Source organism: Mustelus asterias, chromosome 6 (genome assembly GCF_964213995.1).
Source record: "Mustelus asterias chromosome 6, sMusAst1.hap1.1, whole genome shotgun sequence".
In the NCBI taxonomy this organism is placed as follows: Eukaryota; Metazoa; Chordata; class Chondrichthyes; order Carcharhiniformes; family Triakidae; genus Mustelus; species Mustelus asterias.
Window position 1 is genome coordinate 134,557,688 of NC_135806.1, and position 24,299 is coordinate 134,581,986.

At 44.0% G+C, this 24,299-nt stretch overlaps 1 protein-coding gene across 4 annotated transcripts in view; it reads left to right on the forward strand.

Moving 5' to 3' along the window:
* nek1 (NIMA-related kinase 1) overlaps positions 1-24,299 on the forward strand; it is a 159,887-nt gene that overhangs the window by 89,974 nt on the left and 45,614 nt on the right. For all 4 annotated transcript variants that reach the window (XM_078215147.1, XM_078215149.1, XM_078215148.1 and 1 more), the window contains 6 exons: positions 818-901; positions 2,717-2,794; positions 15,672-15,767; positions 19,512-19,685; positions 21,719-21,787; positions 23,942-24,185. In XM_078215147.1, the coding sequence (XP_078071273.1) occupies positions 818-901; positions 2,717-2,794; positions 15,672-15,767; positions 19,512-19,685; positions 21,719-21,787; positions 23,942-24,185 (745 nt within the window). The remainder of the gene's footprint in view (positions 1-817; positions 902-2,716; positions 2,795-15,671; positions 15,768-19,511; positions 19,686-21,718; positions 21,788-23,941; positions 24,186-24,299) is intronic.

The following is a 24,299-nucleotide window of genomic DNA, read 5'->3' on the forward strand; positions in this document are numbered from 1 at the left end:
TGGATTGAAACTTTTAATATGCGTAGTTAGCTACACTTTATTTGATATATCAGTTTGCATGCACAATTCAGCCATGGATGGTTTGATGTCAAGTGCTGGAAAAATGCAGCAAGTCCAGTAGCATATCTGGAGAGAGAGAAACCAGAGTTGCATTTCAAGTCCAATATAACTCTTCTTCAGAACAAGAGTCGTTTTGGACTCGACTGTTAACTCTGCCTCTCTTTCCACAGATGCTGCGAGACCTGCTGCACTTTTCCAGCACTTTCTGTTTTTATTTCAGATCTCCAGGATCTGCAGTACTTTGCCTTTTATCTTTGGTCTGATGTCTCGATGGAGAAGAGGCATACTTCCCAATACCGGGTTTTATTTCCGGTGTTGCTTGATGCACACGTCTATTGGCCAGGTGCATCAGCGGGCTTTTGCTGGTTCTCGATTGGACTGCAGAATGTGGATTCTCAATTTATGGAGATCCAGTCCGTTTCTTACAGTAGGGTAAAGCTGCTTTTTTGCCACTTGTTCCTAATTCAGGTGACTTGTATAGTGGCTGAATGAGGAGCACAAGGATCATTGCAAATTATTGGGACCTGTAACCCATCCACAAAAGCCAACCCAAGTGTTTGAGCAATAATCACAAAGAATTTGCTTGCGGTACTTAATAGAAATTTCATAATGATCTCATTCTGCTTTTACGTTGCCATTATGGAGCTTAACATTCCTATTTGAAACTTGTCTCAAGTGGTCAGGAACCAAAGTACATTTGTTTTGAAAGACATAGAAACTTGAACAATGATGTGATTATATATATTTGTTTCACTAGGAGTATTTGGCAAGACTCCGACAAATACGACTTCAGAATTTCAATGAAAGACAAGAAATTAAAGCAAAACTTAGAGGAGAAAAGGTATGCTCTTTGCCCCTACTTATTGGAAGTTTCTATTGCAGCCCATAATACCATCACAATATTCTTTTCTTTCCTGACAGTCATTTCAATTTTGGCAATTATAAATCTGGAAATTGGATTAATTGTTAAATGGGATGATAATTCTTGCAAATTAACAGCATGAGAAGCTATTCAAGTGATTTGTTGGAAAGGTCTGACCATATATATATACATATATATGTGGAAAAGATTGAAAGGGTGCAGAGGTGATTTACAAGGATGTTGCCTGGATTGAGTGGCATGCCTTATGAGGATAGGCTGAGGGAGCTCGGTCTTTTCTCCTTGGAGAGACGTAGGATGAGAGGAGACCTAATAGAGGTATATAAGATGTTGAGAGGCATAGATCGGGTGGACTCTCAGAGGCTTTTTCCCAGGGTGGAAATGGCTGCTACGAGAGGACACAGGTTTAAGGTGCTGGGGGGTAGGTACAGGGGAAATGTTAGGGGGAAAATTTTTCACACAGAGGGTGGTGGGCGAGTGGAATCGGCTGCCGTCAGTGGTGGTGGAGGCAAACTCAATAGGGTCTTTTAAGAGACTCCTGGATGAGTACATGGGACTTAATAGGATGGAGGGTTATAGGTAGGCCTAAAAGGTAGGGATATGTTCGGCACAACTTGTGGGGCCGAAGGGCCTGTTTTGTGCTGTAGTTTTTCTATGTTTCTATGTTCTCTGTTTCTATATCTATTAATTTTTTTTTGGGACGGGAGGTTGGGGACCTTTCCCTGAATCACCTGAAGATCGAAGGGGCTCCTTCTTTCCAATCCCTTACTGAATGTTGAATTGATTGTCAACCAGGTTGACTATATTTTCCTCCCACTACATTCTCTCCTGTACATTGGCCTCCGCTTAGTGAGGCAAAGGTTGATGACTTAGCATGTGAGAATGAAATTTATCCTCGACTACCACGGTGCATTATTTAGCTGGTTCAGCACAAAGTCTATTCGTCTCCTGATTCTAATCAAACCACATATCCCTTTTCTGTCAGTGGGTTCCTTGTGGCTGTGGTCACACTTTGTGCCAGTCACTTTTAATGTTGTATACCATTTAAGAGCTACTTTTTGGAATAACAGTAAATCACTGGAACCCTTCCACAATGTCACAGGGTTGTGTCCACAACCATATCTAGAAATATTGAAGTGATGGTAGCCTGTCCTCTTCTACTTCTGCACTTTTAATTACTGCAGCAGCATTTTGAAAATAACACATTTCAATCATTTAGTTCCATAAGCCAAATAAGTTTTCATTATTAAACAACTTCTTTACCAAAAAGTCAAGCATCTACTTCTCCATCCGCACTGACCAAAGCCACTGAACACAGATCATCCTTAAGTAGCTTAAGAAAAATGGTTGTATAACTAATGTTTGGACTGTCGCCATTGGTGTCCATGCCTTCAGCGATGGCCCTCAGCTCTGGAATTCCCTCCCTACATGTCTGCAGCTCTGTCTTTCTCCCCTCTTTGAAGATGCTCTTCAAAACCCTTCACTTTGGCCAAGCTTTTGATCAGTTGCCCTAATCCGTCCTCACGCAACTCAGTGCTGGATTATATGTGATAATACTTCAGTGATATGGGTTTGGGATATTTTACAGCATTGAAGATGCTATGTTGTCGTTTGCCATTAAGCCAAAAGGCGCGTGTGTCGGAAAAAGTATTTATGCTTGTAGACCATGTCCATGACTTGCAGTATTAATAGGATATTAATATAATGTAATTACGATCAGTTAATATTTTAGAGTCTGACACAATAGTATAGTCATTTATCCATATCGTTCTGTAGTGTGACAGTGATGGCTCAGATGGACAGGAATCCAGTGATGAGACTGAACTAAAGCGCAAGAAAATTGAGGCACTTAAGGTAAGATTTGACAGCTTCTTTTGAACCAGTGTCTATAAAGCATGAACCTCCGTTTTTATTGGTTGTCAAAAATGTGGCTGACCCACAGTTTGCCCCACATTACACAAGTACTTCCAAAACCAACATGCCTCATGTAATGAAGTTCAGTTTTCATTTCATTTTAATATTAACTGCGATGCTATTTTCACATTCTCTCTGTGCCATTTATAGTTTACTCTTTACTTCCCCCCTCCACTTATTGGGCGGAATTCTTCCATTTTGAGACAAATTGTCAGCCCGAGGATGGAAATGTGGAGTGTTTCCCGCTGCGGAGGCTGATGGGAAAACATGCCAAATCTTCCGGCCTCGACCTCGTGAATTGTGCTCCTGGGTGTTTTTCGTCATGTTCCGTGACAGGGCAGGCCTGGATGATGTGTCATCCAATGTTGTCCAGGTGCCATATTGAAAAGGCGTCCAGAGTCACTGACCCACTGTTGAAGAAACAAGGTGGACCACCTGAAAATGGAGATAGTTCTCTCAGAGCACTGAGACTGGAAGATGGACCTCCTGAGAACCAAGATGCATCTCCAGGAATATTCTGAGGCCAGAAGATGGACCACCTCCAGGACACCTAATCATAGAATCCTGCAGTGCAGAAGGAGGCCATTTGGCTCATTGAGTCTGCACAATCCCACCCCCCAGGCCCTATCCCCATAACCCCATGCGTTTATCCTAGCTAGTTTAGGGACTTGATGGTTTGAGTTATAAGGAGAGGCTGGATAGACTGGGACATGTTTCTCTGGAACATAAAAGGCTGAGGGGTGATCGTCTAGAGATCCATAAAATAATGAGGGGCGTAGTTCAGCTAGTCAATATCTTTTCCCAAAGGTAGGGGAGTCTAAAACTAGAGGGCATAGGTTTAAGGTGAGAGGGGAGAGATACAAAAGGGTCCAGAGGGGCAATTTTTTCATACACAGGGTGGTGAGTGTCTGGAACAAGCTGCCAGAGGTAGTAGTAGAGGCGGGTACAATTTTATCTTTTAAAAAGCATTTAGATAGTTACATGGGTACGATGGGTATAGAGGGATATGGGCCAAATGCAGGCAATTGGGACCAGCTTAGGGGTTTAAAAACAAAGGGCGACATGGACACGTTGGGCCGAAGGGCCTGTTTCCATGCTGTAAACCTCTGACTCTAGTCCCCCGACACTAAGGAACAACTTAGCACAGTCAATCAACCTAACCAGATCTTTGGAGTGTGGGAGGAAACCGGGGCACCCGGATGAAACCTGGGCATGGGGAGAATGTGCAAACTCCACACAGACAGTAACCCAAGCCGAGAATCGAACCTGGTTCCCTGGTACTGTGAGGCAACAGTGCTAACCACTGTGCCACCGTGCCGCCCTGGAAGGTGGATCTGCAGGTGAACCTGAAAGGTTCATCTGCAGATGCACCCCTGAATCAATGCTGGGACTTCGAAGGACTTAGAGTGGCATGGTAGCTAAATGGCTAGCACTGCTGCCTCACAGTGCCAGGGACCCGTGTTCAATTCCAGCCATGGGTGACTATCCAGAGTTTGCATGTTCTCCCAGTGTTTACATGGGTTTCCTCTGAGTGCTGCGGTTTCCTTCCACAGTCCAAGGATGTGCAGATTAGATAGATTTGTCATGCTAAATTGACCCTTAGTGTCCCAAGGATAGGATGGAGCTAGGCCTGGGTAAAATGCTCCGTTGGAGAGCCGGTACACACTGGGCCAAATGGCAGCTTTCTGCACTGTAGGGGTTCTATCCATTTAGGAACATATTTGCAAGTTCCCCTCCAAACCACACACCATCGTGACTTGGAACTATATTGCTGTTCCTTCACTGTTGTTGGGTGAAAACCCTAGAGCTCTCTCCCCAACAGCACTGTGGTATGCCTACATCGCATGGACTACAATGTTCAAGAAGACAGCACACCACCACCTTCTCAAAATTCGTTGGATTCTGGGGTAGTGCCGGCGGATTGGAAAATGGCTAATGTTACGCCGCTGTTTAAAAAAGGAAATAGACAAAAGGCGGGTAACTACAGGCTGGTTAGCTTAACATCTGTAGTTGGGAAAATGCTGGAATCCATCATTAAAGAAGAAATAGGCCATCTGGATAAGAATGGTTCAATTAAGCAGACGCAGCATGGATTCATGAGGGGAAAGTCGTGCTTGACGAAGATGTGACTAGTGCGGTTGACGGAGGGGAATGCGGTGTTTTGGATTTCCAAAAGACCTTTGATAAGGTGCCTCACAAAAGGTTGCTGAAGAAGATTGGGTCACACGGAGTTGGGGGTAGGGTGTTAGCGTGGATTGGGGATTGCCTATCCGACAGGAAGCAGAGAGTTGGAATAAATGGGTGCTTTTCTGGTTGGCAGATGGTAACTAGTGGCGTGCTGCAGGGATCGGTACTGGGGCCTCAACTATTTATCATTTATATAGATGATCTGGAGGAGGGGACTGAGTGTAGGGTAACAAAGTTTGCAGACGACACAAAGATAAGTGGAAAAGTGAATCGTGTGGAGGGTGTAGAAGGTCTGCAGAGATTTGGACAGGCTGAGTGAGTGGGCGAGGATCTGGCAGATGGAGTATAACGTTAACAAATGCGAGGTTATTCACTTTGGAGGAAATAATAGCAAATTGGATTATTATCTAAATGGAAAGAAATTACAACATGCTGCTGTGCAGAGGAACCTGGGGGTCCTTGTGCATGAGACGCAAAAACCCAGTCTGCAGGTGCAACAGGTGATCAAGAAGGCAAATGGGATGTTGGCGTATATTGCAAGGGGGATAGAATATAAAAGCAGAGATGTCTTGCTGCATCTGTACAGGGCATTGGTGAGGCCGCAGCTGGAATACTGTGCAGTATTGGTCCCCTTATTTGCGGAAGGATATATTGGCCTTGGAGGGAGTGCAGAGAAGGTTCACCAGGTTGATACCGGAGATGAGGGGTGTTGATTATGAGGAGAGACTGAGCAGAGTGGGTTTGTACTCGTTGGAATTTAGAAGGCTGAGGGGGGATCTTATAGAGACCTATAAGATAATGAAGAGGCTAGATAGGGTAGAGATGGAGAGATTCTTTCCACGTAGAAAGGAAGCTAGAACTAGAGGGCACAGCCTCAAAATAAAGGGGGGTCAGTTTAGGACAGAGTTGAGGAGGAACTTCTTCTCTCAGAGGGTGGTAAATCTCTGGAATTCTCTGCCCACTGAAGTGGTGGAGGCTACCTTGTTGAATATGTTTAAATCACGGATAGATGGATTCCTGATCGGTAAGGGAATTAGGGGTTATAGGGATCAGGCGGGTAAGGGTCTTGCAGAGGCTTCTGTATTACTTTCAGTTTTGTATTCTGTGCAGAGCAAAGGAATAGCCCTTCAATAAAACCCGTTGTGTGTTGTTTGAATCTATGTGTGCAAACCAAGTCTTTTTTTCTCTGTTAAAACCCACAACCCCTAACAGAGGACATTACAAGGGCAATTAGCGATGGTAAATAAATGCTGGCCTCATGACTGATACCCACATCTCATGAAAGAATATTAAAATAATTTAATGGATGATGAGAATTGAGTCAAGGTAAAATGGAACCAAACATTGACAGGAAAAATTAATGGCACAATGAATGATCTCTGAGGAAGAGATGTTTCAAGTACAGGCAAGATATATTCCAATAAGGGAAAAAGTTAAGGGAACCAACGTTAGACCTCCTTCGCTGTCCTGGACCAACTGTCCTGGATTTTTGGCTCAACAGAAGGAATCCAAGTGAAGCTCAGAATCAAGCCAAATATCCAACCAAAAAGCTTCAAAGTAAGAGCGGTTGCTGTATGTGATTCATCTGAAGGTTGAGTTGGAATTAGAGCGATTTATCCACTGGTGTTTAGGAGCTGACTGGGCTACACCAGTAGTGCCTGTCATGAAGCAGGATGGTACGGTCTGCACTTGTGGAGATTTTAAGATGACCAAACCGGCAAAGTTCTGGGAGAGACCGAACTCCCGTGAATTTGGGGAGATGAATGAAAGTGCAGAGGCTCCTCTTTTCTCTCTCACCTACCTCACCCTCCACATAGACCTGCTCCTGCGAGATCCAGAGCGCACTAATCAAAAGGTATGAGGATTTGGAATTTAGCCATCTCACCGCCAGACTTGGATCTTTTGTGAGCCAACGTCTATTGCAGGGAGACACATTGGGAGGCTGTAAACTGGCTGCTTGCCGGGTCACATGGCAATGATGCCAGGCATGTGTGGGCACTGCACATGAGCAGAGTTTAAAAAGACAGGGTATTGAGTTTAAAAATTGGCAAGTCATGTTGCAGCTTTATAGAACCTTAGTTAGGCCGCACCTGGAATATAGTGTTCAATTCTGGTTGCCACACTACCAGAAGGATGTGGAGGCTTTGGAGAGGATACAGAAAAGATTTACCAGGATGTTGCCTGGTATGGAGGGCATTAGCTAGGAGGAGAGGTTGGAGAAACTTGGTTTGTTCTCGCTGGAGCGACGGAGGTTGAGGGGAGACCTGATAGAAGTCGACAAGATTATGAGAGGCATGGACAGAGTGGATAGTCAGAAGCTTTTTCCCAGGGTAGAAGAGTCAATTGCTAGGGGCATAGGTTTAAGGTGCGAGGGGCACTATTTGAAGGAGATGTACGAGGCAGATTTTTTACACAGAGAGTAGTGGGTGCCTGGAACTGGTTGCCGGGGGAGGTCATGGAAGCGGATACGGTAGTGACTTTTAAGGGGCATCTTGACAAGTACATGAATAGGATGGGAATAGAGGGATATGGTCGCTGGAAGGGTAGGGGGTTTTAGTTAAGTCGGGCAGCATGGTCGGTGCAGGCTTGGAAGGCCGAAGGGCCTGTTCCTGTGCTGTAATTTTCTTTGTTCAGGGATGGACTGATGAGGAGAGGAGACTCAGTAGATGAGGAAGCATGTGGGAGTTCGAGCGGTGGGTCCCAGTGACATAGTGAGGGGTATCTGAGAGGCAGAGTGGTGAGATAAGAACATAAAAAATAAGAGCAGGGGTAGGCCATCTAGCCCCTCGAGCCTGCCCCGCCATTCAATAAGATCATGGCTGATCTGAAGTGGATCAGTTCCACTTACCCGCCTGATCCCTATAACCCCTAATTCCCTTACCGATCAGGAATCCATCTATCCGTGATTTAAACATATTCAACGAGGTAGCCTCCACCACTTCAGTGGGCAGAGAATTCCAGAGATTCACCACCCTCAGAGAAGAAGTTCCTCCTCAACTCTGTCCTAAACTGACCCCCCTCTATTTTGAGGCTGTGCCCTCGAGTTCTAGTTTCCTTTCTAAGTGGAAAGAATCTCTCCACCTCTACCCTATCCAGCCCCTTCATTATCTTATAGGTCTCTATAAGATCCCCCCTCAGCCTTCTAAATTCCAACGAGTACAAACCCAATCTGCTCAGTCTCTCCTCATAATCAACACCCCCTCATCTCTGGTATCAACGTAGTATCAACCTGGAGATAAGACAAGAAGCACTTACCCTGGCAGCACGGAGGAGATCATTCCTTTTTTGTTCTTTGCTAGACTATGAGCAAGTGTTGGGAGTAGTTTAAATGAGATTTCCCCTTGATTGGCCTGCTCAGATAACACCTGAGGTGGGCGAGTCAAATGTCTAAAGATTCCGGTCTTGATCACGTGGTAGGGCCACCGGGATTTACTTTGGTTTTTGTGCCAAAAAATGACACTTAGCCAAATTTTGGGAAAATTCTGGCACTTGTCTCTGCACATGCATCGGGCTCGACACATTCTTCCTTTGTTTCTCTGCATGCACTGGGCCCCGAGTTTTTCTGCCCTCCACAATATTACTAGCTTGCCATGCCAAAGTGTCCCTTAAACTTTTCACCAAGAGTCAGTCACCCGATTGAGGCATGCCTGGTGAATTCTTCAAGTGAGAACGAAGCCAAATACAATGGGTGGAATTTCTGCAGAGGTGCAATACAATAAAACTACTGTTTCCTCTTCAGAGACTCTTCAATGGCGGTTCGAAATATCCATTTAAGTAATTGGAAAAAGATCCCATGCCAGTTTTCAGGAGAGCAGGAAAATTCACCGGTCTCCTGGCCAGCATTACTCCAACCAATATTAACCCAAATAATTTGATTCAGTCATTTCGACATGGACTTGACATTGAGTTCAACAACTTAAAGTTGCCTCCACCTTGTTTTTATGTGATGTGGAGATGCTGGCGTTGGACTGGGGTGGGGACAGTAGGAAGTCTCACAACACCAGGTTGAAGTCCAACAGGTTTATTTGGAATCACGAGCTTTCGGAGCTCATCAGGTGAGTGAAGCGGCAGGTCTTGGAGATCCTCTCCACTTTGAGCCAGTGGTTTGACTCGCCTGATGGAGGAGCAGCGCTCCGAAAGCTTGTGATTCCAAATAAACCTGTTGGGCTTTAACCTGGTGTTGTGGGACGACTTGTTTTTATGTGTTTTTGTTTAGTTTTGTCTTTACTTGTTTCTTTCCTTATCTCTTCAGATGTATTTTTGTAGTCATTCATGCCTCATTTGGGAACAACCGTTGTTTACTATATCCATTATAGCTCTTTTTGGCTTTGCATCATGAAGTCTTTTGTTGTTTAAGCTCCCTGACCTGCACTCTTATCATAGATCTTCTCCTTTGTTCCTCCTGCTCCCTCCTCCTTCCATTAGCTTAAAAACTCTTGCATTTCTATCTAAAGTTCTGATGATATTATCTATGATTTCTATGAAAGATCATCAACCTGAATCTTTAAACCTTTTCCCTTCTCTGCAGATGCTGCCTGATCTGTTGGGCTTTTCCAGTTTTTTTTGTTCCTATCCAGTCATTTATTCATCTGCAGTTTGTGGTTTTCTCCCACCGACAATCCCTTCACCAGATACTGTTGGAGAGTGGGCAGGCAGCGTATTCCCAGGTCTTTGTAAATGTAGCCCCCTCACCAACCATTTAAATTGTGTGCAAGAATTCCTTGCCTATCCTCATTAACTCCCTGTGGGAGGGTAACCTGACAGATCAGCTAAGATTGAGAAATTGTTTCCTTTTATTGTTTGCAAATTCAGTGAAAGCTAAAACCACTTTGTGGAAGTGAGTTTCCTTCATCGCTCAAAGGTGATTAAGTACCTTTTACTCAACTTGGAGATTTTCCAGAGCCACCTCGGCTCACGCTCTGGCATTCTATGCTTAATCCCTTCTCCGTGGTCCATTGTAAGGGATAATAAGCCCAGCATTTGGGGTTGTCCGTGTATTGTTAACAAAATAATAAGCTGAAGCAACTTTTAAAATGTCTTGAATCTGAAGTAAAACCTATTTAAAAATCCTCATCTTCACAGAAATATAACTCCTTTACATAGAAACATATATAGAAAACAGAAGCAGGAATAGGCCATTTGGCCCTTTGAGCCTCCTCTGCTATTGATACCTATTCTGCACATTATCAATCCATAACTTCACTCCATCTAACAGTTGTCATGGACGTGCGCAAAAACTCCTGCAGGAAACTTGTACTCTGTGTATGTGCAGAAACATGATTTTTGGGACCAGAAAAAGGTGGGCTAGTCTTAAAAGCCAGATCAACTTATTCACCACGTTCTCCAGTATTTTAATTTTCAGATTCAAGCAATCTCCTTTTTTCTATTTAGAAAATCCCTTCTAATCTTTAATACCCCAATTAGGTCCCCCTTCACTTTGAAGAGTCTAATGCCAGCTTCTCTAAATCTTTTCACATGAGAATTATACCAGTACACAAAGTGGGGCTGAAAAAGTGATTTTTCAGTGTTTATGGCAACTTGTATTTATTTAGAGCCTTAAACGTTATACAATGTCCCAAAGCATAATTGGACATAAAGTCATCCAAGACAATAATAGAGGAGATGAGCAAATGCTTGGTCATAGAAGAAAGGAATGTTTTAAATGAGGGAAGAAATGGCAAAAGGTATGGGGGGGAGAATTTAAGAGCTTAGGGCCTAGGCAGTTCAAGGTACAACCAACAATGGTGGCAGTGTATGTTGTATATTGAGGGTGGGACTGAAGGAGACTGCAAAGATGAGGAAGGACAAGGCTAGGGAAGGATTTGGGAACAAGGATAAGAATTTTAAAATCAAGGCATTGCTTAACTGGGAGCCAATGTGGGTCACTGAGCACAAGGGTGAAAAGGACTTGATGCAAACTCAGGCGCAAAGTTTTAGATGACCTCAAGTTTATGGAGGATAGACTATGGGAAGCCAGCCGGGACTATGTTAACATAGCAAAGTTTAAAGGTAAGGAAAACATGGATAAGTATTTCAGCAGTAGATGAGCTGAGGCACAGGTGGAGACGGGCAATGTTATGGAATTACGTACAGCGCGAGTATGTGGTCGATCACTCATCTTGGCAATCAAATATGACACCAGAGTTGCGAACAGTCTGCTTTAGCCACAAGCAGTTGCCAGGGAAGGGGATGGATTTGGTGTAGAGCAGGGTTGTCCAGCATACAGACCACAATCCAGCCTGCCATATCTCTCAAAATAAAGGTAAGTGGAAGTGCCAGATTCACAAGGAGCAGCTCCAGGTCATTTCACTCGTGCATTTGGTACTGATTGGAGGAACAGCAAGTAGTGTGAAGGTGTGTGGCCATGGTGCATTCTCCGTCCACCTTTGGCAGTCTTTGCACCCTTGCCCCCTCGCTCTTGCCCGCATGCTGTCACTCACCCTCCTATACAGCCCCCTGATGGAGCACAGAGGTCAGAATGATAAAGAGGGCTGAAGAGGCCAGGTGAAAGTGCAGCCACAGCAACATGGCCCTCCCGCCTGGGCCAGCTGGTCTTAGTCTTACTTGGCACCTTCACAGCCAATCCTGAATTCTGCCTTGGCGGTAAAATGTCTAAACCTTGCAAGCCCAAGTCATGCAGGAAGGAGTCTGGGTGAGTAATGGGGTGTGAGTCTAGGCAAGGGAGGAGGTGAGAGTCTGTATGTGTGCGCAAGCGAGTATGTCTGCAGGTCTCTGTGAGCATTGGTGTGTATGAGCACACGGTGTGCAGGTGGTACCAGAAGTAACTGAGTGGGAAGGGAAACTATTGCAGGATTGAAAGCGATATTTTTCTGGCTACGATGAGATAAGAAGGGAACCAAGTGAGTGTCGTCCCATCCAGGTGGATAATGGTGGTAACATGTTGGAGGAGGATGATATGATGACTCGAATTCTCCTGTTTCATACACTCTGCCAACGAAAATGGAGAATTTGGCATCCAACCAAATCTCCATTCATTGCAGCAGGACGGGAGAATCCTAGCCATAGGCGAGGTCAGAGAATTCGGCCAATACACTTTTTTTTGCATTAATTACTTCTACTGGTTAACACTGCTGCCCCACAGCGCCAGGCACCTGGGTTCGATTCCCAGCTTGGGTCACTCTGAGCGGAGTTTGCATGTTCTCCCCATGCCTGTGGCGGGGGTTTCCTCCGGGTGCTCCGATTTCCTCCCACAGTCAAAAAGACATGCTGGTTAGGTGCATTGGCCATGCTAAATTCTCCCTCAGTGTACCCAAACAGGCACTGGAGTGTGGTGACTAGGGGGATTTTCACAGTAACTTCATTGCGGTGTTAATGTAAGCCTATTTGTGACTAATAAATAATAAATAAATAAACATTGCTGCTCCCCTGCGTCTAAAGACTAGAATAACCTTATTCACAATACTAAAAGGTAAGAACAGGGTGGAGAAGCTGGAAATTCCAGACCGTGTGGCTGATGACATTGTCTTTGGCGTTGAGGTGAAGAAAGTTTGTGTGTGCAATGGGACAGAGTTTGGGGGGGGAAGTTGTAGAAATGGAAAAAGCAACAGAGTTAAGGAAGGGTGAATCCAATAGCCTCAAGGGACTTAAACATGAGCATGAGAATTTTAAATTGAAATGATTGGGGTAATGTATTGAATGATGAGCATTAATTCTGCTGCATGGACACCATGGAGTAACACATGGCAGTGTGCTGGCAATTGAGATGTCTGCCACTTTGGCCCCTGTCAACCAGAAAGGGCTGAAAAATGCAGAGAACCTTGGAGTTTATTGTAAATAAGGTGCTCCAGTAATTAATTTCATTGTAGGGTGATGTGTGCCTTATTTCCACTGGTGATTGATTTCTGAAATGCCTTTATCTCCAAGGCTGCTTCATTCTACATGGCTGTTCAAAACAACTCATTAAGAAATCCTGGAACCTTGAGCATGCTAAAAGCTATCAGATGAAATCTATTCAAAATTGAAATCATGGAATGGTACAGCATAGAAGGACCTTCAACCCCTCATGCCTCTGCTGGCTCTCTGAGGGAGCAATTCACCATAGAACCATAGAAAATTACAGCTCAGAAACAGGCCTTTTGGCCCTTCTTGTCTGTGCCGAACCATTTTATGCCTAGTCCCACTGACCTGCACTTGGACCATATCCCTCCACACCCCTCTCATCCATGAACCCGTCCAAGTTTTTATTAAATGTTAAAAGTGACCCCGCATTTACCACTTTATCCGGCAGCTCATTCCACACTCCCACCACTCTCTGCGTGAAGAAGCCCCCCCTAATATTCCCTTTAAACTTTTCTCCTTTCACCCTTAACCCATGCCCTCTGGTTTTTTTCTCCCCTAGCCTCAGCGGAAAAAGCCTGCTTGCATTCACTCTATCTATACCCATCAAAATCTTATACACCTCTATCAAATCTCCCCTCAATCTTCTACGCTCCAGGGAATAAAGTCCCAACCTATTCAATCTCTCTCTGTAACTCAGCTTCTCAAGTCCTGGCAACATCCTTGTGAACCTTCTCTGCACTCTTTCAATCTTATTTACATCCTTCCTGTAACTAGGTGACCAAAACTGTACACAATACTCCAAATTCGGCCTCACCAATGCCTTATATAACCTTACCATAACACTCCAACTTTTATACTCGATACTCCGATTTATAAAGGCCAATGTACCAAAGGCACTCTTTACGACCCTATCCACCTGTGACGTCACTTTTAGGGAATTCTGTACCTGTATTCCCAGATCCCTCTGTTCAACTGCACTCTTCAGAGTCCTACCATTTACCGAGTACGTTCTTCTTTGGTTTGTCCTTCCAAAGTGCAATATCTCACACTTGTCTGCGTTAAATTCCATTTGCCATTTTTCAGCCCATTTTTCTAGTTGGTCCAAATCCCTCTGCAAGCTTTGAAAACCTTCCTCACTGTCCACTACACCTCCAATCTTTGTATCATCAGCAAACTTGCTGATCCAATTGACCACATTATCATCCAGATCATTGATATAGATGACAAACAACAATGGACCCAACACCGATCCCTGCGGCACACCACTAGTCACAGGCCTCCACTCAGAGAAGCAATCCTCCACAACCACTCTCTGGCTTCTTCCATTGAGCCAGTGTCTTATCCAATTTACTACCTCCCCATGTATACCTAGCGACTGAACCTTCCTAACTAACCTCCCATGAGGGACCTTGTCAAAGGCCTTGCTGAAATCCAGGTAGACAACATCCACCGCCTTCCCTTCATCCACTTTCCTGGTAACCTCCTCGAAAAACTCCAATAGATTGGTCAAACATGACCTACCACGCACAAAGCCATGTTGACTCTCCCTAATAAGTCCCTGTCTATCCAAATATTTGTAGATCCTATCCCTTATCACACCTTCCAATAACTTGCCCACCACCGACGTCAAACTTACTGGCCGATAATTTCCCGGATTTCTTTTGGAACCTTTTTTAAACAACGGAACAACATGAGCCACCCTCCAATCATCCGGCACCTCCCCCGTGAATATTGACATTTTAAATATGTCTGCCAGGGCCCCTGCAAGTTCAACACTAGCTTCCCTCAAGGTCCGTGGGAATACCCTGTCAGGTCCTGGGGATTTATCCACTCTGATTTGCCTCAAGACAGCGAGCACCTCCTCCCCTTTAATCTGTAAAGATTCCATGGCCTCCCTACCAGTTTGCCCTATTTCCGTAGACTCCATGCCCGTTTCCTCAGTAAATACGGATGCTAAAAAACCATTTAGTATCTCCCCCATCTCTTTTGGTTCCATACACAGTCTACCACTCTGGTCTTCAAGAGGACCAATTTTATCCCTCACTATCCTTTTGCTCCTAACATACCTATAGAAGCTCTTTGGATTTTCCTTCACTCTGTCTGCCAAAGCAACCTCATGTCTTCTTTTAGCCCTCCTGATTTCCCTCTTAAGTAGCTTCTTGCACTTTTTATACTCCTCGAGCATCTGATGTGTTCCTTGCTGCCTGTACATTTCATACAACTCTCTCTTCCTCTTAATCAGTGTTACAATCTCCCTCGAGAACCAAGGTTCCTTATTCCTATTTACTTTGCCTTTAATCCTGACAAGAACATACAAACTCTGCACTCTCAAAATTTCTCCTTTGAAGGCCTCCCATTTTCCATTTACATCCTTACCAGAGAACAGCCTGTGCCAATCCACACTTCCCAGATCCCTTCTCATTTCATCAAATTTGGCCTTTTTCCAGTTCAGAACTTCAACCCGAGGACCAGATCTATCCTTATCCACGATCAGGTTGAAACTAATGGCATTATGATCACTGGATCCAAAGTGTTCCCTCACACTCACATCCATCACCTGCCCTAACTCATTTCCCAATAGGAGATCCAATATCGCATCCTCTCTAGTCGGCACCTTGTGCCACCTCTCGCTTCTCCCCGTAGCCCTGAATCATCATTCTTTTCAGAATCCAATTCCCTCGGAATGCCTCGACTGCACGTTCCGCCACCAGATACTCGGCGGTGCACTGCTTTTAATTTAGATTTTATGGGAAAAAATTGAAGTTTTTCACGGGAAAAGCGGAAGTTTTCTTTTTTGTAGAATGTCTTTATTTATGAACCTGTTTTATAGGCTCAAGCAAATACACGAGCTGCAGTGCTTAAAGAACAACTTGAGAAAAAGAGAAGAGAGGCTTACGAAAGAGAAAGGAAGGCCTGGGAAGAGCACGTAAGCATTTTATTATCCCCGTTAAAGTATTAAGCCTTGTAACTTTAATCCTGGCTAATAGATTTATGCTTGGAGCCAGACTCTTTCTCAATGTTAAACAATAGAATGTGGAAATGTGTTGTATGTTTATGATTAATTAAGATAGCAATTTAGTAAAACCTTAGTAATTTCCAATTGATGCATTCGGGCAATGCTAATTAGATTTTAAAAAAATGGAGTGCAGGATGTTGTATTGAAGAAAGTTAGGTGGTGAAGGTCAAGAGTTGGAGTCAATCTTTGTGCACTTTTAGAAGCATCTATTCACAGAGATGCACTTTGCAAATCGGCACCTCCTAAGTGAACAGCCACAGTTTTTTCTTCTCCTGTACCAATACCTTGGTGTCTCCCTGGGACCTGTTCTTGGCCCCTCCTATTTCTCATCTCACCCTGACCCACAATGATATCATAGAAACATAGAAGATAGGAGCAGGCGGAGGCCCTTCGAGCCTGCTCCGCCATTCATCGCGATCATGGCTGATCATTCCAACTCAATAACCTAATCCGGCTTTCTCCCTTTGATCCCGTTCACCCCAAGTGCTATATCTAGCTGCCTCTTGGATGCATTCAATATTTTGGCCTCAACCACTTCCTGTGGTAATGAATTCCAAAGGCTCACCACTCTTTGGGTGAAGAAATGTCTCCTTGTCTCCGTCCCAAGTGGTCTACCCTGTATCCTCAGGCTGTGACCCCTGGTTTGGTTTCATTCAAAGACACAGTATTACTTTCCAAATGTACACAGAACGATAACCAACACTGCTTCACCACTTGACTCCTCTACTGTTGCTAAATCATCAGATTGCTTATCTGGTACTGGGAGAGCAGAAATTTTCTCCAATTAACAAGCCATTGTTTTCAGCCCCCGCTCCAAACTCCATTCCCTAGCTACCGACCCCATCCCTCACCCTGACAATTGCCTAAGATTAAGCCAGTATGTTCGCAACTTTGATGTCACGCTTGGTCCCAAGATGAGCTTCCAACTTCATGTTTGTGCCATTACGAAGTCTGCCTATTTCCATCTCTGTAACTTCGCCTCTGTCTCAACTCATCTGCTGAAACCTCCGTCCGTGTCGCCTTTGCCTCTCCCACTCCTGGCTCGTTTTCTACATTCTACTGTCTGTAAACATGAAGTCATCCACAACTCTTTCTTATGTCTTAAAGTCCTGTTCCCCTGTGTTCACTGACCAATGTTGATTTAAAATTCTCAGCATTGTTTTCAAATCCCTCCATATCTCTGTAATCTCCTCCAGCCCCACGACCCTTCAGGATCTCTGTGCTCCTTTAATTCTGGCCTCCCATGCATCTCCTTTCAATTGCAGGTACACTATTTGTGGCCACATCTTTTGGGTTGTCGATACTCCCAAGTGCTGGAATTCCCTCCTTGTACCTCCGTCTTTCTACCCTCTTTTTGTCCTTTTTAGTCTCTCCTTGAAAACATACCTTTGACCAAGTTTTATGTAATCTTGTGGAGTGTCTCCTTATGTGACTTGGTGTCACCCTTTAATGCTCCTGTGAAACACCTTGGGGGACACAATTCAGTTTAAGGCGCTATACAAGTTCACCACCTACATACATTAAAATTCAACTAACGCAGTTGGCCGACAGCGAGCAAATACCAAGCCTTGGGGACTGAGAAAGAGGATTGGGTTTTGTGGGGATTTACTGGGACAGGGGCACATTCACAAGTAGGTCAGTGTTGATGGACCAGAAAATGTATTCATGTGAATCATCCATCCCCGAGGGGGCAAGACTATGCAGAGATTTGAAGGCAAGGACAGGAATCTTGTGCAAGTTGAAGAGGGTAATTTCAGTTTTGCTAATAAGTGGGAGAACGTTTTGGCTTGTTCACAGCATGGTATCAGCTAGGCAGTCGAAGACCATGGTTAAACATGAGGCTCTTGAAAGGTATATCCCGGTGTTGCCAATTGTTGAAACCAACGGCATGCATGTGGAAATAACTAGAATACATGCACCTATTTTAATCATCAGGTGGATATTACTAAAGATGGATATTATACGCATGTGGGACAGATTATAGTGACAGGCAAGGGACTTTTAATTTGTTGTGGCTAAGCCAGCCATATCATGTATTAAGTATTGAATGCACCTTTAAACTTAAAAGATACTGTGCCAAAGGTTTATCAACAGAGGAAGTAATAACTTAATGTAAGAAAGGTTGAACAGTTTGGGCCGGTACCCATTGGAATTTAAAAGGATGGGGTGTGATCTCATTCAAACGTATAAAGTTCATGATGGGACTGAGGGATCCTGGGGTGGCACAGTGGTTAGCAGTGCTGCCTTACAGCGCCAAGGACCTGGGTTCGATTCCGGCCTTGGCTATCTGTCTGTGTGGAGTTTGCACATTCTCCCCGTGTCTGCGTGGGTTTCTTCCGGGTGCTCCGGTTTCCTCCCACAGTCCAAAGATGTACAGGTTAGGTGGATTGGCCATGTTAAATTGACCCTACGTGTCCACAGATGTATTGGTTAGGTGGAGTAGCCATAGTAAATGCATAGGGTTACGGGGATATGGCTGGGTGGGAGGTGGTTTTGATCTCCTTACTTAAGGGAAGATGTAAATGCATTGGAAGCAGTGGAGTTTACTCGACTAATACATGGAATGGGCAAATTGTCTTGAGGAAAGGATAGACAGGCTGGGCTTATTTGCTGGAGTTTCGAAGAGTCGGAGGTAGCTTGATTGAAACACGAGATGCAGAGGGGCCTTGATAGGGTTGATGTGGAAAGGATATTTCTTCAATCTAGAGCTCGGGGTCACTGTTTAAAAATCAGGTCTCATTGAAGACAGCAATGAGGAGATTTTTTTTTCTGAGGGTCGTGAGTTTCTGGAATACTCTTCCTCAAAAAGCAGTAGCAACAATCATTGAATATCACTAAGGCAGAGGTAGATCCTTGATAAACAAGGGGATGAAAGGTTATTGGGGGTTGGGTGAGAATGTAAACAAGAGGGTGAAAGGTTATTGGGGGTTAGGTGGGAATGTAGAGTTTAGGTTACAACCTGATCAGCCATGATCTTATTGAATGATGTAACAAGCTTGAGGGGCCTTGTGGCCTACTCTTAATTCATATGTTCATAACAAGGGGACACAGTTTAAGAATAAGACCCTTCTAAGACTGAGATGAGGAGAAATGTTTCCTACGAGGGTCATTGATATGTGCAATTATCTTCCCCAGAAAGGTGCTGTTGTTGAATTTTTTAAAGGTCGAGTTGGGTAGATTTTGATAGACAAGGCAGTCAAGGGTTCTCGGGGCATATAGGAAAGTGGAGTTGAAATCACAAGCAGATCAGCCATAATCTTATCCTATGGCCAACAAGCTCAAAGGGCCAAATGGCCTACTCTTGCTCTGAAGTTCTATGTTCCAGTGGGTAAAGAAGAAAATGTAATTGTTTGGTATAATTATTTGGTTTGCATATTTAATTACAATCCAAATTATCTCATGTTGTCTGTAGGCAGTTTGAGTCTTTTTCAAGTTATTGTTATCGGACCTGGCATGCACTGCCTGCAAGACTGGTGGAAACAGAATTAACAGCAACTTTCAAAAGGAATCGAATATATACTTGAAGGGGAAACATTGCAGGAAAATGGGCAGTAAATAAGAAACTCGTACTAGTTGGGCAGCTCATTCAAAGAGGCCGCCTATATTGTATAATTCTATGTGAAAATAAGATATCCACTGTCAAATTTTGCTCAGCTTGCAGCAAAAGGTTTTAAGCAGATGTTTGCAGCTACTCCTGTGGCATCAGCTGCATCTTCATCCTCTCCCCCAGGACGACAAGGATCAGCTATGTCTTCCAAACCTCAGTCACCAGCCAAGTCTAGCACACCTGCTATTTCGATGACCGCTGCACTAAAAGACGTAGGCATTGTAAGTGCGTCTTAATTTTTTTTTAACGTCCTTTCAGAAGAGTTTGGCTACACTTTTCAAAGGTGGACCTGCACGTGTGGGAGAATTGTGGAAAACCACTACTGCACATTGTGCCAAAGATGTTTGTTTCACATGGCAAATTTTTCTACTTCGTGAACGTATTTGGCTTCTTGCTTGGGGAAGAGAGTATGCTTCACATGTGGCTCATCCAAGCAGTTGTGGAAGATTAAAGGGTGATTTGATTAATTTTCAAGGCATTAAGGTTAGTGGACATGAGTACAGGAGCAAGGATTTCTTACTGCAACCTTACACGGCTTGGTGGGACCACATTTGGAGTACTGTGCAGTTTTGGTCCCCTTACCCATGAATGAATAAACTTGCCACAGAGGGAGTCCAGTGAAGGTTCACCAGACTGATTCATGGGTTGGCAGGAATGTCATATGAGGAGAGATTGGATCACTCAGGCCTGTATTCACTGGTGTTTAGAAGAATGAGAGGGGACCTAATTGACATGTATAAAATCCTGACAGGGTTGGACAGACTGGATGCTGAGGTATTGTTCCCCTCTGGCTGGTGGGGGGCCTAGAATTCTAGAACAAGGGGTCATGGTCTCAGGATACAGGGTAGGCCAATTAGGACTCAGAAATTTCTTCAATCAGATGGTGAACCTGTGGAATTCTCACAATATAGAAGGCTGTGGAGGCCAAGTCACTGAATATATTGAAGAAGGAAATAGATTTATCAGCTCTCAAGGCGTCATGGGGTATAGGGAGAGTGTGGGAGTATAGCATTGATTAGAGGATCAGCCATGATCATGTTGAATGGCGGAGCAGGCTCAAAGGGGCAAATGACCACCACCTGCTCCTATTTTCAGTGTTTCTCTGTAACTGACAGTTTCTATCTATGCTATTTCCGCTGGTGGGAATCTAGAACTCGGCCGCATATCCTAAAAATTAGAGCCAGATCTTTCAGGAGTCAGGTTATAAATTGCCACGACACATCAAGGGTGGTAGAAACTCCAAACTCTTCTGCAAATGACAGTTAATGTTGGGTCAAGTTATTAATTTTAAATCTATTATGAGACAAATGCAGGTAGGTATATAGAGTTGGGTTGGAACAGGCTTAGTGGGCCGAATGGCCTACTCCTCTTTCTGATCTCAGTGAATGTTGGACCAGGCTTGATCGGCTAAGTGAGCTACTCCTGTTCCTAAGCAGCACTCCAATGAGTGGTGAGAGTCCATCGGCTTTTTAACCTGTGAGTAACTCCAGCTGAGCTTGACTCTCATTTTACCTAATGCCCATATGTTCTGATCAGGATAAAAATTTTGGAGTGGAAATGCTGACTAATTCTTAGATATAAAAACATAGAATAGATGTGCATGTTTGGTTAGGTTGATTGGCCATGCTAAATTGCCCCTTAGTGTCAGGGGGATCAGCGGGGTAAATATATGGGGTTACGGGCATAGGGTCTGGGTGGGATTGATGTCGGTGCGGGATTGATGTCGGTGCAGGCTTGATGGGCCAACTGGCTTCCTTTGGCACTGTAGGGATTGTATGATTCTATGAATATATAAATCCTATAACAAAACATGTCAACTCCTGAAAGCGGAAAAGGCCGATCATGCTTTGGCTGTAGAGCTGGGAAGAAGTACGGTTCTGGTTTAGGGTCTCACCCCAAAACTATCTTCTCTCTTTTCAGTTACTGGCAGGCCAGCTCTGCTTTCTGAACCACTGTGTCAGATCTTGTTGGGATGACTGCATTCTGAAATTTAATACGAAACATAACAAGTCCACTAATTTCCTTTCAGAAAGGAAACTTGTTGTCCTTACCTGGTTTGGACTACATGTGACTCCGGTACCCTACAGCACCCTGGTTGACCCTTCTGAAGTGGCCTAGCAAACCATTGGGCTGTATAAGGACAACTCGAGATGGGCACTAAATTCTGGCCTTGCCAGTGACGCCCAAATTCCAAGATGAAGTAAAACACACAAGATCACAAGAATAATAATGCTTATTCTTTTTCTGATATCAGGAAGGGGAGACACAAATGGCCAAGGAAATGTCTGAGGAAATGAGGAAGCCCGGTGTTTCCATTGTTCAGGTGAGAATTCGACTGATGTGTAAATTCTAACTTACAGAGAATCTAACTTTTGATTAAAGACTGATTAGCTGTTCCACCAGTCATTGTAATCCTGGAGCAAATACTTGTGATTGTCCACGTTCAGAGAACATCGTGGTGCCTCCTTTTCTAAAATGGAAGCTATATAAATATTTGATACAGTATTGTGAAAGAATAGGGGAATCTGATTCGCTCAAAGAGCTAATGCACAGGCACAGCGGGCCAAATGGCCTACTTTCATTGATTCTATGAAAGGGTGACGCAGAGCTTAGGGGTATGACCACGGTAGCTTTGGCTGCTCTCACACAAGTGGCACAGAATTAACAGGCTAAAGAGTATGCTTTACGTGCTTTTAATCATGTTCTAAATTAATTTGCTTAGCTCATCCTTTGTACAAACTAAATTGAATTAAGAAACATAGCAAACTCATGGTATCTCCCATTCAAATATCAGGGCCTGGAGTTTCTACATGACTTCACCTAGCTATCAGCTTAATCAGGGTTGAATCATGTGAAATCGGTGTTAAACATTTGTGTGAACCATAATGCCTTCTTTATATTGCTAGGTCAGCTAAATAATTTGTGCTACGGTAACATGCACTCCTACATTGTAGAGCCACAAAAGTTGCATCTGCTTCAGGCTCGGAACTAGGCTGTTTTTTTTGTGCTATGAATGATCAGATGTGGGTAGGCTACAGAGTGGAGAGAAAGAAATTAAGTGTGCTGAACTACGATTCCTATCAGATGCCCCATGATCAATTATTATTTGGCAAAATTATAGGATACTTTCGCCATTTCATGCATTTAGTGCATTTTGTGTGATTGCATTTTCAGTGCAAGAGGGCTTATCCAAATTGAAGATTAAACTGCTAGGGTCATAGACACATTTAATGCTTTAGTCCGTTGAACCCAATTAATTTTGTAAACTGAAAAGCAGAACTCACATTTTTTGAGCCAGTATTCATCACTTTGGCAACATACACAACGCAAGGCTGCCTCGTCATGATACTGCAGATATTCCAGACACACACTGTATAGAATATGAAAAGTTCCTTCTCCTGTTGCTGAGTAAGCAGATCCAACTGAAGCTGTAAAACCCAATGTCAATCTCACAGGAAAGACAATGGCTTTGTTTAAGTATCTGGATCTGGAGCGTCTACCTGACTTTGCCTAGCTATCAGCTTAATCAGGGTTGGATTGTCTGAAACCAGTGTTGAATATGGAGAATGTATAAGCGTGTGAGAGTCACGCTGGGGTATCCGCAATCTTTGGTGGTGGCTCATTCACTCGGGAGATTTCAGCACCCACAAAACTGCTGCCAACCCCAGCTAGAGTGAGCACGATTCTACTGATTGTGCTATTCAATATGGTATTGTCACATTGCACTTAAAACATCAGACACAACCTAGTCCAATCTGCCAGCACTTGGCCCATAGTCACATGAATCCAACATCTCTGAAAAACCACTGCATGTCCAGCATGTTCTCAGCGCACTATCCCCATAAACAGCCTTCATTTTAAAAAAAACTCCAGATCTCACATTGTAATGTAAAATATTATTGGCCAACATTGGAGCAGAGAAGTCTGGTGGGTGGCCTGATCAAGGTGTACAAGATTGAGAGGCATGGACGGAGTGGGTAAAGGAGCAGCTGTTCCCCTTAGTTGAAGGGTCAGTCACGAGGGAACATTGGGTCAAAGTGAGAGGCAGGAACTTTAGGGGGGATGTGAAGAAAAACTTTCTTACCCAGCAGGTGGTGACGGTCTGGAATGCACTGCCTGGGAGGGTGGTAGAGGCAGGTTGCCTCACATTCTTTAAAAAGTACCAGGATGAACACTTGGCACATCATAACATTCAAGTCTATGGGCCAAGTGCTGGTAGATTGGATTAGGTGGGAGTTCAGGCATTTCCAATGCGTCGGAACAGACTTGATGGACCGAAGGGCCTCTTCTGAGCTGTATGATTCTATGATCTTATTGCCCTATTGTTAACGTCAAAGTTGAATTTTGCCCTCATTGTTTTTTTTTAAAAACTCTTTAATGTTTGCCATCCCTCCTCTATTTTTGAACATGGGCTAAGCTGTGACTTCAGATTGAATGTAGTTAGGTTTTTGTACCTATTTCGTCTTTTGTCTTCCAGAAGGAGAAACAAGACATTTTGCGCAGGTTAAATCAACATTTTAAATCTCAGGAAAACCACGATTCAGATGCAGTGTCACACCTGGAAAGTGCTGAAACATCTCAAAACAATCACCCACAACCTGAAGAGCAGCCTGAGGGTGGACCTCACTTTGCAGGGGAAAGGAAGAAGTGGGAAGCAGAGCCTCCCCCTGTAATTCCTCTCGCACAGCTCACACTTGAAGAAACCTGCTCAGGGATAAAGGGTGAGAATAAAGATGCCTTCACAGTGGTTATGCCATTGTAAAGAGGGACTTAATTTTATCCTTAATTTTATTTATTTTTTTAAATGCAGAGGAAGGCGCACAGTGCACACCAAA